Below are 13,519 nucleotides of genomic sequence, written 5' to 3'. Positions count from 1 at the left end.
GGCTAGAGTAGTTCAGCTGTTTCATACATAGGTACCTCGTTGCAGAAGAAAGGAGATGTGGAACCATCTGTTTGCTCCATGAATTCGTCCTCATGCTCTTAGTACTTAGGGAAGGGGAGAGATTTTCAAAGTAGGGGGCACCAAGTGGGGAAACAAGTTATGGCTGGTAGGTCTGCACTATATTGTCCAGAGTAGCCTCAGCCCCCCTGGTATTTCCATGAATATTTTATCCTCCAAAACATGTAGACATAAACTGTGCCTGGATTCCCTGTGAAGCCATTAGATAACTGTGAAGATCAAATCTATAAAAATATTTGTAAAAGAGAAAAATTATCATAAATGGATCAAATCACAAAATATGTTTAGTTGCTTGCGTCTGAACACACTGCACTTTTGACTGTCTTTTTGATGTTTGAATGTCTTTCTTGAGAAGACAGGGTTGAATACTCTGTCCTTGAATAAGGCACCAAATACTTGTTAACTTGCTACAACCTCGGGTTTGTTCAATTAATAAAGGCTGTGATTAAGGACCTTGAAGCAATCTCATCTCCAATGAAGACAAATAAAAAGAAGTCCTAAAATTCAAACTACTGGTTAAATGACAGGTTGTCCTTCACTGTGGTGAATACAATTATACATGTTGCTTTTTTGTTATGTCATTTTACCTTTAATCTTAACTTAAGTTTAGTTTTGGAGTATACTCCAAGTGCAAACGGTATGAATTGAAGCTTATAGTTTGAAGGATAAGTCATTGCCACTCAACCTCCTGTTTGCGCTTAATGCTGCAGTAGCTGTTGTCATAGAGGGAGGTAGTACCACCCTAATGTGCACATGTTACACATATGTGTAGTGTGCCAAATTGTTACAGGGTTATATAGACAGTAATGAGACTATAATGTGAATCCCTGGATAATACAAGTTCCTGTGGTGGCATCAGTAATATTTTGTATAAGACTTTGATTCCACAAGCAAAATATTACTTCCACAAAGGTCGATCTCCTCCTCTTCTTTGAAGCATTTAAAAAAAAAAAAGAAGTTTTACAATAATAGTATTTAACTCCCTTTCATACACTTTTACAAAACACTTTTATAAGGAAGCCTTTTTATCTACTTTATTTGTATTTGATGTCTAATTATTTGCTTTTATTAGTAGGCCTTGAGGCTGTCATATTCTCAGATGTATTATATTGTAACTAATATCATGTTATACATAACTTAAAAAGTAGATTTGGCAAAATATAAAGTTACAAAAAACGTTATGTCAGTACTTTGCGCAGGTGTAAACACTGGTGTTGTAGTCGCAGTACAAGATGGCATTCAGACACGCATGTTCAGAAATGCTAGCTGGCGACATAAGATATATTAAAACAATGCAATAGGAAACCAATACTGGCTTTTTAGTTTTCTTTTTCTATGGTGGCAAACAATGTTACCAGCGGAAACACTGCTGGTGCAAATTCATTTTGGAAGCGCAATGACCGATGGAGTAAATTCATCGCTGACTCGGTGTCAGTGCCTCTCACGGCTCACTATGCTGAAATCCACCAAGTGCAACAAATGTTCAAAAAGTGTGTTTTCCATGAAGACACTTATCAAGAGTTTTGTTGAGAGGTGGCCACCTCATAATTCTCTATGAAGGAAACACCCTGCCATAACAGCAGCAGCTATCACAGTATAAAGGTGTGCATTACGAGACTCTTCATGTCCGACACACCTACAATCACAACACAAGCTGTTTGTGCAGTTGTGCAATTAATGTGTACATCTGTTCTTACTGTATTATCAGTGGTGCAGCCTTTAACCCTAATCCCCCAGGACTACCCTCTAATAATTTTACCTGCAATGTCGAGGATAAAGCCTTGTATTTGTGTGCTGCGTTAACACCGTTGACTGCACGCTATCGTTAGCAGGGCCTGTTCGAAAGAGGAAAGCGACAAGAAGACGGGTAAAATAATGACATGACATGACAATTGACAATCAGCTTTTCTATATTTGCCTTCCCGTGATAGCCTTCAGACATATACAATGGTAGTAATTAAGAACAGTGAGCCTGAGTGTATCTGGTGAGTTCACTGTCCAATGCCAATACGTAGATGACTGGTGTGTATCTGGTGCACTGAGGCGTGAGCAGCCAACCAAGAGAAGAGTTATATGTGGTTAGCTTTCCCCACTGTCTTGCTTTTCCCACTGCCTCGTTTTTATTGGTTCCTGTCTTGTCTTTTTGAGCCTAATTAGTCTCAGTTGCTAAGGCTGTTTTGATGAGGGTCTGTCCAGGTCTGCAATTATTTTCTCCCTCCACTTCACCGCAGGCCACATGGTAAAGCTGAAAAGTGCTACCCTTAGCTTGAACACTGATTATGCTCTAACTCACTAATTTACCCAGTCAATAGTAATTGATTGGCCCCAATAGAAATTATCTCTCAAGTCGACATCCTGACTGAGACACTAAGACCGCCTCTTCCTCCGCCTGCCAGATCTTTCTATTGTGATATATGATGATGACCCATTATCACTGCACTGCACAACACAACACACTGCATTTACAGCAGCATCATATAGCTCATTTAATGCAAAAAAACATTGTGAACTGATTACTAATGAGAAGTAGTAAGTGTATTAGGCTGAAAGTCAAAATCCGAGGTATGTGATATTTCATTTATGTTGGTATTTGGGTCATTACTTGAGTATGTGAGAGGACCGACTCAAGGCTGTTTTAATGTAAAACGTATGGGTGGTTGTCTGAAGGTGTTTAATTTGTAGCAGTGTCACGGAGAATGCCACTTGTTTGCAGTTATAAATGCAGCAGCTGTGAGATGTGCGGAGTGTGTGTAAGTGAAATAGTGTATTCTCATGAATAGGACACAGTGGAAACGCACTGAAAATGAATATCAGCTGTCAAGGATATGGAACTGTCCTTGCCTCTCCTATAACAGCTCCCATCTACCTCTACAGTAAACACAAAAGCCTTGGAAAAAAGCGCACTGACACAGACATTGTGTATGGCCTAATCTTGAAATGCATATTAATCACCTCATCCACTATAAAATGTCAGGGAAAACCCACATCACAATTTACTAAATCCTTTTTTTTTGTCAAACCAGCACTCAAAAAAGAGATTCAGTTTACTATTGCAAAAGACAAAGACAATCAGCAAATCCTCACAATTGAGAAGATGAAGCTGGGCCATGTTTGCTGATTTTGCTTGAAAATAGATAAAGTAATCGATTCATTGACTCATCATTTCAGCCCTTCCCTTATTTTATGTCAGGCTAGATTGTGGTTGGAATAAGTAATGAAACTTACTCTCTACGTTTTGCCGAATGAAGTTAAACCCCCAGACAATCTAGTTGTATAATTAATTATTGCATTGTTTTTAGTGCACAGGTGTGTATAATTTTAACACTAGTCCTCCCTTGATAGACATTGATTGACTACACCAGTGGTTCCCAAACTTTTTCTGTCAAGACCCCCTTTGATGATATAGGAACATTGGACGACCCCCCCCCCCCCCCCCCCCCCCCCCAAAATAAATAGCAATAATAAAATAAAAAATATATAAAATAATTTGTAAATACAAGGAAGCGAGTTGTGCTTTAACGGGGACAGATGCAGCTTTTTCAAAGTGACTCTGCTGGGCATGACAGTTTTCCAATTGTTTTTGGAAAAACTCAAGGTGCTTGTTAATATGTTCGAGGTGGTGGGTTTTCAGGTGTCTTTTTAATTTAGTGGGCTTCATGCTCTCTGCCGCCAGTATTTTAAGACACAAAACACACTGGGGTCTCTCATCCTGACCGACAATAGTGCTTGTGAAGCCCAGAGACAGATATGCCTCGCTATATTTCCTTGCCTTTACCTTAGTTTGAGGCGTTGTCGAGGTGGTCGCGTCGCCTGTTGCGGCTGTAACAGAAGTTCCATCGGATTTGCGCTTTAGACCAGTCACAAATCTGTCCATCTTTGTACATACTTCCTTCTCTTATCTTTATCTTTCTCTGTCTCTCCGTATCTTTCTCGCTCTGTGTCGCTGTGTGTCTCTCTCGTTCGCTCTCCCTCACTCTCTCTCTCCCTCGCTCGTTCGTGCTCTCTCGCTCGGGCGTGCGCTCGCTCTCGCTGGTTTTGCCACAGTCGGTCTGTAACATGAGCCGCTCTGGTGGCGTGGTTGGAACACAGTGCATGTCACGTCGGTTATTTTATATTGTTTTACCGGTGTATGTGTGCGTCTGTGTGTGTGGGTTGGTGATGAAGCCGCGACCCCCCCCCCCTGTAGTACCACCGCGCCCCCCCTAGGGGTCGCGACCCCCACTTTGGGAACCACTGGATTACACTTAAATGTGAAAACAGCCACGGTATTTATTTCTTTATTTAAAGATTATACTGTGTACTTTAAACTGTCACACACCTCATTTTGTTGCTCTCACATTGCCTGTTTAAAGTCTTTGTGTTGTACTTGTGTCTCTTCCCAGTGCACAGCCAGAAACCCCTGTTGACAGTCAGCTTCACTTCTGGAGACATCAGCCTGATGAACAACTATGATGACCTCACTCCCACCCTCATCCGCACCGGTCTGAAAGGTGTGTGGGTATCTTATAATGAATGCTGTTTTCCAGCAACAATGTCTCTTTCTTTTGTTTCAGTTCCTCTTTCACTCTTTTACATATTTGCAAATTATGTCTCAAAATATGTTTTCTATCTTTTTGCCTCCACATGTAAATGTGCATGACATTATGGTTACTGTTACTCCCGCGACTTGTGCTGTAGATGTGGTGGTCCAGTGGTGCTCCCAGGGGGACCTTCTTGCAGTGGCGGGGATGGAGAGGACCTTCCTCTCCCCCGAGCCCTCCTGTCCTCCCACCACCAGGAATGCACTTGTTAAGTTCTACAACGTTCGGGGTGAACACATCTACTCACTGGACACACCAGCACAGGTGATCAACTTTAACAGGGTCAGAATTATATGTATGTATGTATTGTATTTCCCGTCCGCCAGCGACTAACCCAAATATAAAGTAACAGTTAACATTTAGAAACTTGACTGCTGCAAGCAACAGAAACTTAGATGCTTATTTTTAATGCAAAAGACTGCTGTTCTCAGAATTCACTCTAAGAAATGTACTTAAGACATAAATCAGAAACACAACAGTCAGAAACCTTAACATCAACCCATATTTAATGCCGAACATTCAAATTATGGAAGAATGAAGTGCAGAATCTAATAAATGTGGCAAAACAATCTCACCCGGTCTGCAATGCATCTCCTCCATCACCCTGCAGCGCCCAATCACAACGCTGTGTTGGGGTCATCGGGACTCTCGTTTGTTCCTGGCTTGTGGCTCGGCGCTCTACGTGGTGCGCGTGGAGCACCGCGTTGCCAACCTGCAGCTCCTCTGCCAGCAGGGCATCGCCACAGCAGTGAAGGAGGAAAAAGATGTCGCCAAGCTCACCATGCCGTCCCGCCTCTGTTCATACGTCACAACTGCTTTTGTCCCCACCATCAAGGTAATAAGGAACAGCAGGGTGCTCCATCGATAAACAAAACATCAAAATCAATGTGAATTTCATGGACGTTTACTTTTTGCACAGCATTGCTTTCAAAGCATTCTGAGATTAGACTACTCTCCAAATGAACCCAGGCAACGTGTAGCTAAGCATAACAAACTTGTATAGCAGTACACTTCAACTCCAAATTGTTGTGCTAGCATGAACTAAACTGCAAACCCATGTTTTCTCTTTCAGCCCCCCATCCCTGATCCTAACAACATGCGGGATTTTGTGAGCTACCCAACAGCTGGAAACGAGCGCCTGCACTGTACCATGAAGCGTACGGAAGACAACCCTGAGGTGGGGGGACCCTGCTACACGCTTTACCTGGAGTACCTAGGAGGTCTGGTGCCTATCCTCAAAGGCCGTCGAATAAGTAAACTGCGTCCAGAGTTCGTCATTATGGATCCCAAGACCGATGGGAAAACAGGTACAACTGAGGTTCCTCCATTTTGGCAACGTCTAACAAAAATAAATAAGATGTTACTTGATTAGTGTGTACTATTTAAAGTTTATTCATTCAAATGCACATTTTCACAAATGTATCATTTGTTTTGCTTTAACCATCAGTTTACAGGGCAGGTCGATTTTTTTTTTTTCTTGAAATAATATGACTTTATTCACAAAATATTCCAATTTCTTAAAGAACACAGATATTCATTAAAAGGTAAATAGGTGGCACGTGCATTTAAAGAGGTTACCTCCCCAATTAAAAGACACAAAAGAGGAGGGAAGTGTAAATCATGCATACATATGTGTTGATTTAGCAGAGATGACAGTAGATTATATTCCAATATGTTTTTCTAAATATTTTTTTTTCCAATCATGGTTATGTGTTTCAATCATAACGTACACACAGTATGTTTTACTGTTGGTAACGATTTTAAAATAACTTCTCAATGTATTCCTCACGGACACGTTTTCCTGGTCCAGTACTTTTCCAGTTATTTGAGTTTCTTGAGTTGGCACTCAGAGAGTGAGTGTGTTTTAGTCACATAGGGCAGACTGGGCTCATGTTAATTAAAAGCTGCTTAATGGGAGCTCTGTTGGCCCCTGGGTTTCTCATAAATCAACCCGCACCCTGCCCACACAGTGATAAATGAAGCCAGCCATGAAATGGTTCCAGCCCATTCACACTTTAATGCCCATCAAATAAATTAGCTTGACCTAAACTGGAGCAGCGGTGGTTCAGACTCTATGAATGAGGAAAAAGAGAAGAATTGAGACGACTGAAAATAGGGTTTGGACTGAATGGGTCTCAATGTTTATCTGTAGAAATGGTTGAACATTGTTGCTGCCATCATGTTTTGTAATCAATATGAAGGTTCAATATGAAAGTTGTAAAAATAGATTTCCTATAATGCCAACTTTATTGTAATATAATAAGTCATTTTGCAGAGCATCTCATATTTGTACTCCTATCTTTCCTCCCTCATTTAGTTCACTGGATATATCCTTTGAAACGGCAATATTATTCCCCCACAGAATCAAAGTATGATTTTTAGCGTCGTGGTTTAAATGAGAGAACAAAAAATGCCACTACTAAACTTTATCTTGAGATCCACACATTTACAATCTATTTCCTCCAAACTGACTCCATTCCTTCCGCTGTCTTGTTTTCTCTCCTCAGATGAGATGTACGGCAACAGTCTGATATCGGCCATGATTGACAGCTGTAACTGCTCAGACTCAAGTGACATTGAGCTGAGTGACGACTGGGTTGGCAAGAAATCTCCAAAGATATCCAGGGGTAGCAAGTCCCCCAAACTGCCCAGGTAACCAGACACCTGACCTGTGTGTACTGTAGCATGCCATCTCTAACTATATTTTCTTTATTTATATGAAATATAGCAGCCAATGGTCTATGGGAAAGAGTTCGCTCCACACAATAATACATAAATCAAGTCAATGTTTGCTTTATTTAGTTTGAATCAAGAAACAATTTTAGTATTTTTATTTAAATTCTTTGAAAGCATTTAATTTCCCACATGATTTCCAGTTATTCAGTGGTTGTTTTAGATGCTTCTGTGACAACAGAGAACCAAAGGATGCATGCAGATGTCTTATATTGCTGTCGCACAGCAGGAAAACATAACGATTAACCTTCAATAAAGTGTATTCGCTTTGATTAATCTTTCTGCCAAATTTTGCCTTAATTTCCTCCTGAAATTAGTATCAGTGTGGCATCCCAGCAGTTTTTTAACTCGTAACCTTCATTCCTGTATTATTAACCCATAACATAAATGTGTAATGGAATGTATTCTACAAGTGTTCTACACTTGTTTATTGGTTCACTGCATGCCTAAACCTTCTTTTTGTATTTGCTACCTTCTCTGTAGAGACTTAGTTTGTCCCTTTACCAACAGGATCAACATTGATCCCAGAAAATCGCCCAAACTATCCCGCACTACACAAGAGATATCCAGGTCACCACGGTTACCTTTACGGAAACCCTCAATTGGGTCACCCAGTCTAACACGGCGGGAATTTCCGCTAGATGACATCACTCAGGTAATATTATTTGAGCAGAATTCAATATTTTCTCCTAGATCTATGGTGCTTAATAATATTAATAACATCAAACACACTTGGCAGCGTTAGTTGGTTGGGAAGCCTCTGAGGGCGATCAGCTATGGATTGACCAGGTTGCTTATGTGTCCAGGCGTGGGGGCAGTGTCTTGTTTGATGATAAGCTCACACATTTCACTATTAGAAATATATTTATTCTGTAGATTGTTTTGAATGTTTTCATCGAAATATACTATGATTTATCTTGGTTCCTGTCTTGCAGCAAAATTACCTTGCTCAGGTCACATCCAATATTTGGGGAACAAAGTTCAAGATTGTGGGACTCTCCACATTCTTGCCAACTAATCTTGGTGCAGGTAACCAATGTCATCTGTCATTATAGTTAGTCACATTTCTCAATTTCCTTTATTTGTATCATTCATACTCTGTCTCTCTCCCCTCAGTCATCTATAAGACAAGCCTCCTTCATCTGCAGCCCAGGCAGATGACCATCTACCTGCCAGAGGTGCGAAAGATCTCCATGGACTACATCAATCTGCCTGTCTTCAGCCCCAATGTCTTCAGTGAGGATGAAGACGACCTGCCTGTCACAGGCCCTGCTGGTAGCACCAATGACAACCCGCCCTGCACTGTCAACATACCTATTGCCCCCATCCATAGTCCCGCCCAGGCCATGTCCCCCGCTCAAAACATAGGTCTGGTCCAGTCACTCTTAGCCAATCAGAATGTTCAGCTGGATGTCCTAACGAATCCCACAGTAACCCCTACTGGGGCCACTGCTGGTGGGTCAGACCAAAGCCAGGACACCATCCTGACAGCCCAGTACACAGTTCCCACCAGGTACTCCAGTCCTGGTCAGGTCATCTTTGGGGGACTAGAAATTAATCGCCTAATGGTGGGGCCCCCACCTTCCCATCATCCTTCACAACAACAGCACCAACAACCAAGCCACCATCATCAACACCACCAACAACAACACCAACAACAACAACAACAACACCAACAGCAGCACCAACAACAACAACACCAACAACAACAGCAGCAGCAGCAGCACCAACAACAGCACCAACTACAACACCAACAACAAATTCAGCACCATCAGCTTCAGCAACAGCAACTCCAACAGCAGCAGCAGCAGATACTCCAGCATCAGCATTTACAGCAGCAGCAGCAGCTCCAGCAACAGCACATTCAGCAGCAGCTCCAGCACATGCAGCAGCAGCATCAACATCAGCTCCAGCAGCACATACAACAACAGCAACAACTACAACAGCAACATCAACAAATTCAGCAGCAACTGCAGCAACAAATACAGCATCAACAGCAAACACAGCAGCATCAGCTGCAACAACAGCACCACCATCAATTTCAGCCGCAGCAATTTCAGATTCAAATCCCTGTTTCCGCTATGTCATCAGGACAGCCGGCGGGTGCAGTGCTGCACCAGCTCCAGCAAGGGACACTGCAGATACAAATCCCTCATCCACCTGCGGAATTGGTGGTTGAGAGAGCAGTGGGGGGTGAACATGAGCACCTATTGAAAATCAAAACCACTCGGTCAACTCCACAGCTGGCTGAGGGTGATACAGTGGTGTTCAGTGCTCCTCTAGAGCTCAGCAAGATGAACCCTCCACCTCCTTACCCCGGGACAGTGGCGGCTGCTGTGGCTGCTGCAGCCTCCGCATCAGCCTCCGCTGCAGCCTCCGCTGCAGCCTCCAATCCTGCATCTGGAACAGGAGGGAGCACCAGTGGGACTCCTCCCCCTGGTGACCTTTGTCTGAAGAAGGGAGAGTTAACACTTTATCCTTCAGGTCAGCAACAAGCGCAGTACCCCACACCACTGGGATATGAGAGGATAACAACATTTGACAGCAGTGGGAATGTGGAGGAAGTATGTCGTCCTCGAACGCGCCTTGTCTGCAATCAGAATGTCTACACACTCCAGGGACCTGGCAGCTCTGCCACTCTCAGGGTCACCTCGTCATCATCATCCTCCTCCTCTGCTGACAAGAAGATCCAGCTGCCCTACACTTCTGCAACACTCAACAGACTCACTGCACCTCGCTATTCCATACCCAGTGGAGACCCGCCCCCATACCCTGACGCAGCCAACCAGAACAGTGCTGTCGGCAGGAACCCTGGACAGAGGCTTGACAGCAGTCTGATCCATGCCACTCTCAGGAGGAACAGCCGAGAGGCCGCTCTCAAAGTTTCCCAGATGCTGGAGCCGCCCAGACCATTGCCTCCTAAGGCTAAAAATAATAGTGCACTAGCAGCCTCGTTCCAGCAGAGGGTGCCAACGGCCTTATACACCTGCAGTCAGTGTAGCAGTGGATCTAGTGTTGGAAGCACTGCCGCAGGGAGCACTAACGGAATAGCAGGAGGAACTATTATCAGACAGGATTTCCCTCCAGGGAATGGGGCACCACACAGCACAGTTATTGTTCACTCCAACAGCGGTACTTCTCTGGCCTCCCAGTCCTCTTACAGCCTGCTGAGCGCTCTTGAAGGATCTGGTTCTTCAGCAGGAGGAGGAAGTAACAGAGATAGGGCTGATTATGTTAATTCAGCATTTAGTGAGGATGAAACCCTGAACCAGTCACTGAGGAATCTGGCGCTGGGGGGAAATGATCCACCAGGACTGGTTGTCAAACGCCCACCTCCATATCAGTGGGACCCAGCTGCCACTGAGGAGGTGTGGGTTCCTCAGGAACGGACGGCAGCGCTGAATCCCAATGGACCCCCCGGATCCCACAAACCACCCCCACTTATTCTTAGCCCAGCTCAGCACTTGGATGTGTCCAGGCTGCCTTTTGTCCTTTCTCCAAAGTCCCCTACCAGCCCAAGTGCTGCATCATTTCAAGCTGCTGCAGCAGCTGCAGGCTACCAAATCTCTCTCCAGTACCCTCCAACAACTGCCTATCCTGGAGCCCAGCATCAGACCATGCCAGGCTCACCACGCCCCTGCTCCTCCCCAAAGGAGATGGTAGCACCTGTACCCTTCCCACAACAAGATGCAACCCTTATATTACCTCCTGGTTACGCTGCAAACCTTGCAAACCTTGCCTGTTGCCCACTCCCGCCCATGTATCCAGGAGGAAGCGCTTGTTCCGGGCTCCCCATTCCCCCTATTTCCCTTCACACTCCTTGGGGTACGTATAATTCTTGCCCGCCTATGCCCAGTCCTGCAGTGCCACTACCACCCAAAGCAGCCCACATGGCAGTAGACAAAAAGGTTCTTTCGCCGCCTCCTCCTCCACCACCCCCACCGCCACCACCAGCAGAGCTGCAGAGCCATGGAGGTTTACAAGAGGCCATGGCAGAGGCTGGGGAAGGTTTTCAGGAGGTGCTGTCCTTGACTGAGAGCCCTGTCGCACAGCGGTCTGAAAAGTTCAGCAAGAAGAACCGCAAGCGTGTTGATGGGCGTGCTGAGGAGGCGAACGTGCCACCTTTGGCTGAAGGGAGCAAGTTGAAAAAGGAGGGCCGAGCTTTAGGTGATTTCAACTCGCTCATCTCTAGTCCGCGGCTGGGAGGAAGAGACAAGAAGAAGATTAAGGGACAGAAAGAGCAGCAGTTGAAGACCAAGAAACTGAATAAGGCTACTGCCAATAGCGAGTTCCAGGATAGTTCAGAAAGTGAGCCAGAGCTGTTCATCAGTGGAGATGAGCTGCTCAATCAGTGCCAGAGTGGTAAGAAGGGCTGGAAGAGTAAGAGGAGCTTGAGGGCTGCCAGTGAACTGGACGAGATCAAGTGTCGAAAGGCCAACGAGAAAGAGGACCGAGGGCTGGGCAGCCAGGGCTTTGTGTACGTCATGGCCAACAAGCAGCCACTGTGGAATGAAGCCACGCAGGTCTACCAGCTGGACTTTGGTGGGCGCGTCACACAGGAGTCTGCCAAGAACTTTCAAATCGAACTGGAGGGCAGACAGGTAAGAGTGCTCTTGTTCAAGGAATATCATCAACTGCATATTGTCTGTATACTGAAATGACCAAGTATTCAAGTGAAATACTGTGAGCACACGGATATGCTGTTGATGAAAGTAGCTTCTACGCTCCGTATTCACTTGTTTGTTTGTTTTTTTTCTACACAGGTGATGCAGTTCGGCAGGATTGATGGCAATGCCTACATCCTGGACTTTCAGTATCCCTTCTCTGCTGTGCAGGCATTTGCAGTGGCTTTAGCCAATGTTACTCAACGCCTCAAATGAGATGTCCCCTCCCTGTTTACCCTGAGTTATATCTGGGATTTAAATGCAATCTGTTGAAGGGACACAGTTGTTTCATTTGAGATGAGAGAGAGAGCGAGAGAGAGAGCGAGAGAGAGCGAATTTGGTGGATGGCACCTTGCAATGCATGTAGGGCCAAAGAGCTGAGCTTTGGTAATCATCATGCAAATAAATGCTGCTTTAGCTAGAAGAAGCTTATAGACATGATAACCGATGGGTTAACTGAGAGAAGAATTGTGAAGGTGCAGTTTTCAAAAGAAGCGGCAGTAATACTTGAAAACCCCACTCTGGAGATCACCGTTGTGTTTTTCCTAGAGCGCACAGGTACTACTGGGCACTGAAATCCATTGCTGTACAAACTTCAGTGAAACAGTTACCACTTTATTATACTGCTTTTAGGATTTTATTAAATGACTAAACATCGTGGAGGGTATGAGGGTCTTTTTGTTTTTGCTCTCTGCCATTCCTTTTGTTACGATCTCAATCCACCTTGGTTGGAATTGAGGCTTAGATATATGCATCATTTAGGAGCACTACTAAGAGGTCACACATTTCACTGTCGTAAAAAGTGTCACTGTTAAAAACTTGGGGAGGTCAAGTAGTAAATATAGATAAGTTGAACTGCAGTCTTTTCCATATATTTTCCTGGGACTTTGAAGGAAGAAGAAGTGTTACTCTGCTACATGGATTAATTTATATGTACATTTTGTTCCTTATCTATTCAGATATTAATTTTAACATTATTGTCATTGTTTGTGATATACAATCTTCACACCAAGTCAACATGGGTTTTCAACTTACCTGCTTTATTTGGGAGAACTGGTGGCTGAATTTGAATATTGCTGTCTAGTCTGGGGTAATTTAGGTGGAAGGGGTGTATTGAATAGCTTTGACTGATATGTCCTGCACTTAGTGAAATATCTACATACGGTGACACAGGCGCAAAAGAAGTCGCCAAGGCCTGGATTGAACAATTTAACCTCTGGCATGAAGGGATTTGTCACCTGCTGTCACTTCTGTGAAGTGAATGTGTAGTTGGGGCGAGGGGTGGGGGGCGCTGTCCCTGCTCTTTAAGACAACACTAAACATGTAAGCAAGGTACAGGAAATATTTTTGTATATTTCACCTATGCCATTTCATACTCTTTTCAGAAGTCATGTAAATACATATCAGTCATATGTAAATGTTGTAAAGAGACTTGGGTGACTTTGACAGATGTCTGTTTACACC

At 44.1% G+C, this 13,519-nt stretch overlaps 1 protein-coding gene across 2 annotated transcripts in view; it reads left to right on the top strand.

Annotated features, from left to right (window-relative positions):
* Positions 1 to 12,281, top strand: part of tulp4a (TUB like protein 4a) — a gene marked incomplete at its 5' end in the record, with an annotated part of 30,115 nt that extends 17,834 nt beyond the window's left edge. The window contains 10 exons of one of the 2 annotated variants that reach the window (XM_079215339.1): positions 4,431 to 4,568; positions 4,756 to 4,922; positions 5,269 to 5,493; positions 5,731 to 5,965; positions 7,166 to 7,310; positions 7,902 to 8,046; positions 8,327 to 8,420; positions 8,508 to 9,034; positions 9,518 to 11,992; positions 12,155 to 12,281. In XM_079215339.1, coding sequence (XP_079071465.1) covers positions 4,431 to 4,568; positions 4,756 to 4,922; positions 5,269 to 5,493; positions 5,731 to 5,965; positions 7,166 to 7,310; positions 7,902 to 8,046; positions 8,327 to 8,420; positions 8,508 to 9,034; positions 9,518 to 11,992; positions 12,155 to 12,271 — 4,268 coding nt within the window. In that variant the 3' untranslated portion in view covers positions 12,272 to 12,281. Of the gene's footprint in view, positions 1 to 4,430; positions 4,569 to 4,755; positions 4,923 to 5,268; positions 5,494 to 5,730; positions 5,966 to 7,165; positions 7,311 to 7,901; positions 8,047 to 8,326; positions 8,421 to 8,507; positions 9,152 to 9,400; positions 11,993 to 12,154 lie in introns of both variants that reach the window. The other variant, XM_079215338.1, reaches the window with a different exon arrangement.
* Positions 12,282 to 13,519: the final 1,238 nt, after the last annotated feature.

This window comes from Taurulus bubalis (assembly GCF_910589615.1).
Source record: "Taurulus bubalis genome assembly, chromosome: 3".
Classification (NCBI taxonomy): Eukaryota; Metazoa; Chordata; class Actinopteri; order Perciformes; family Cottidae; genus Taurulus; species Taurulus bubalis.
The sequence above is the reverse complement of the archived record's forward strand: the minus strand, read 5'-3'. Positions and strand labels throughout refer to the sequence as shown.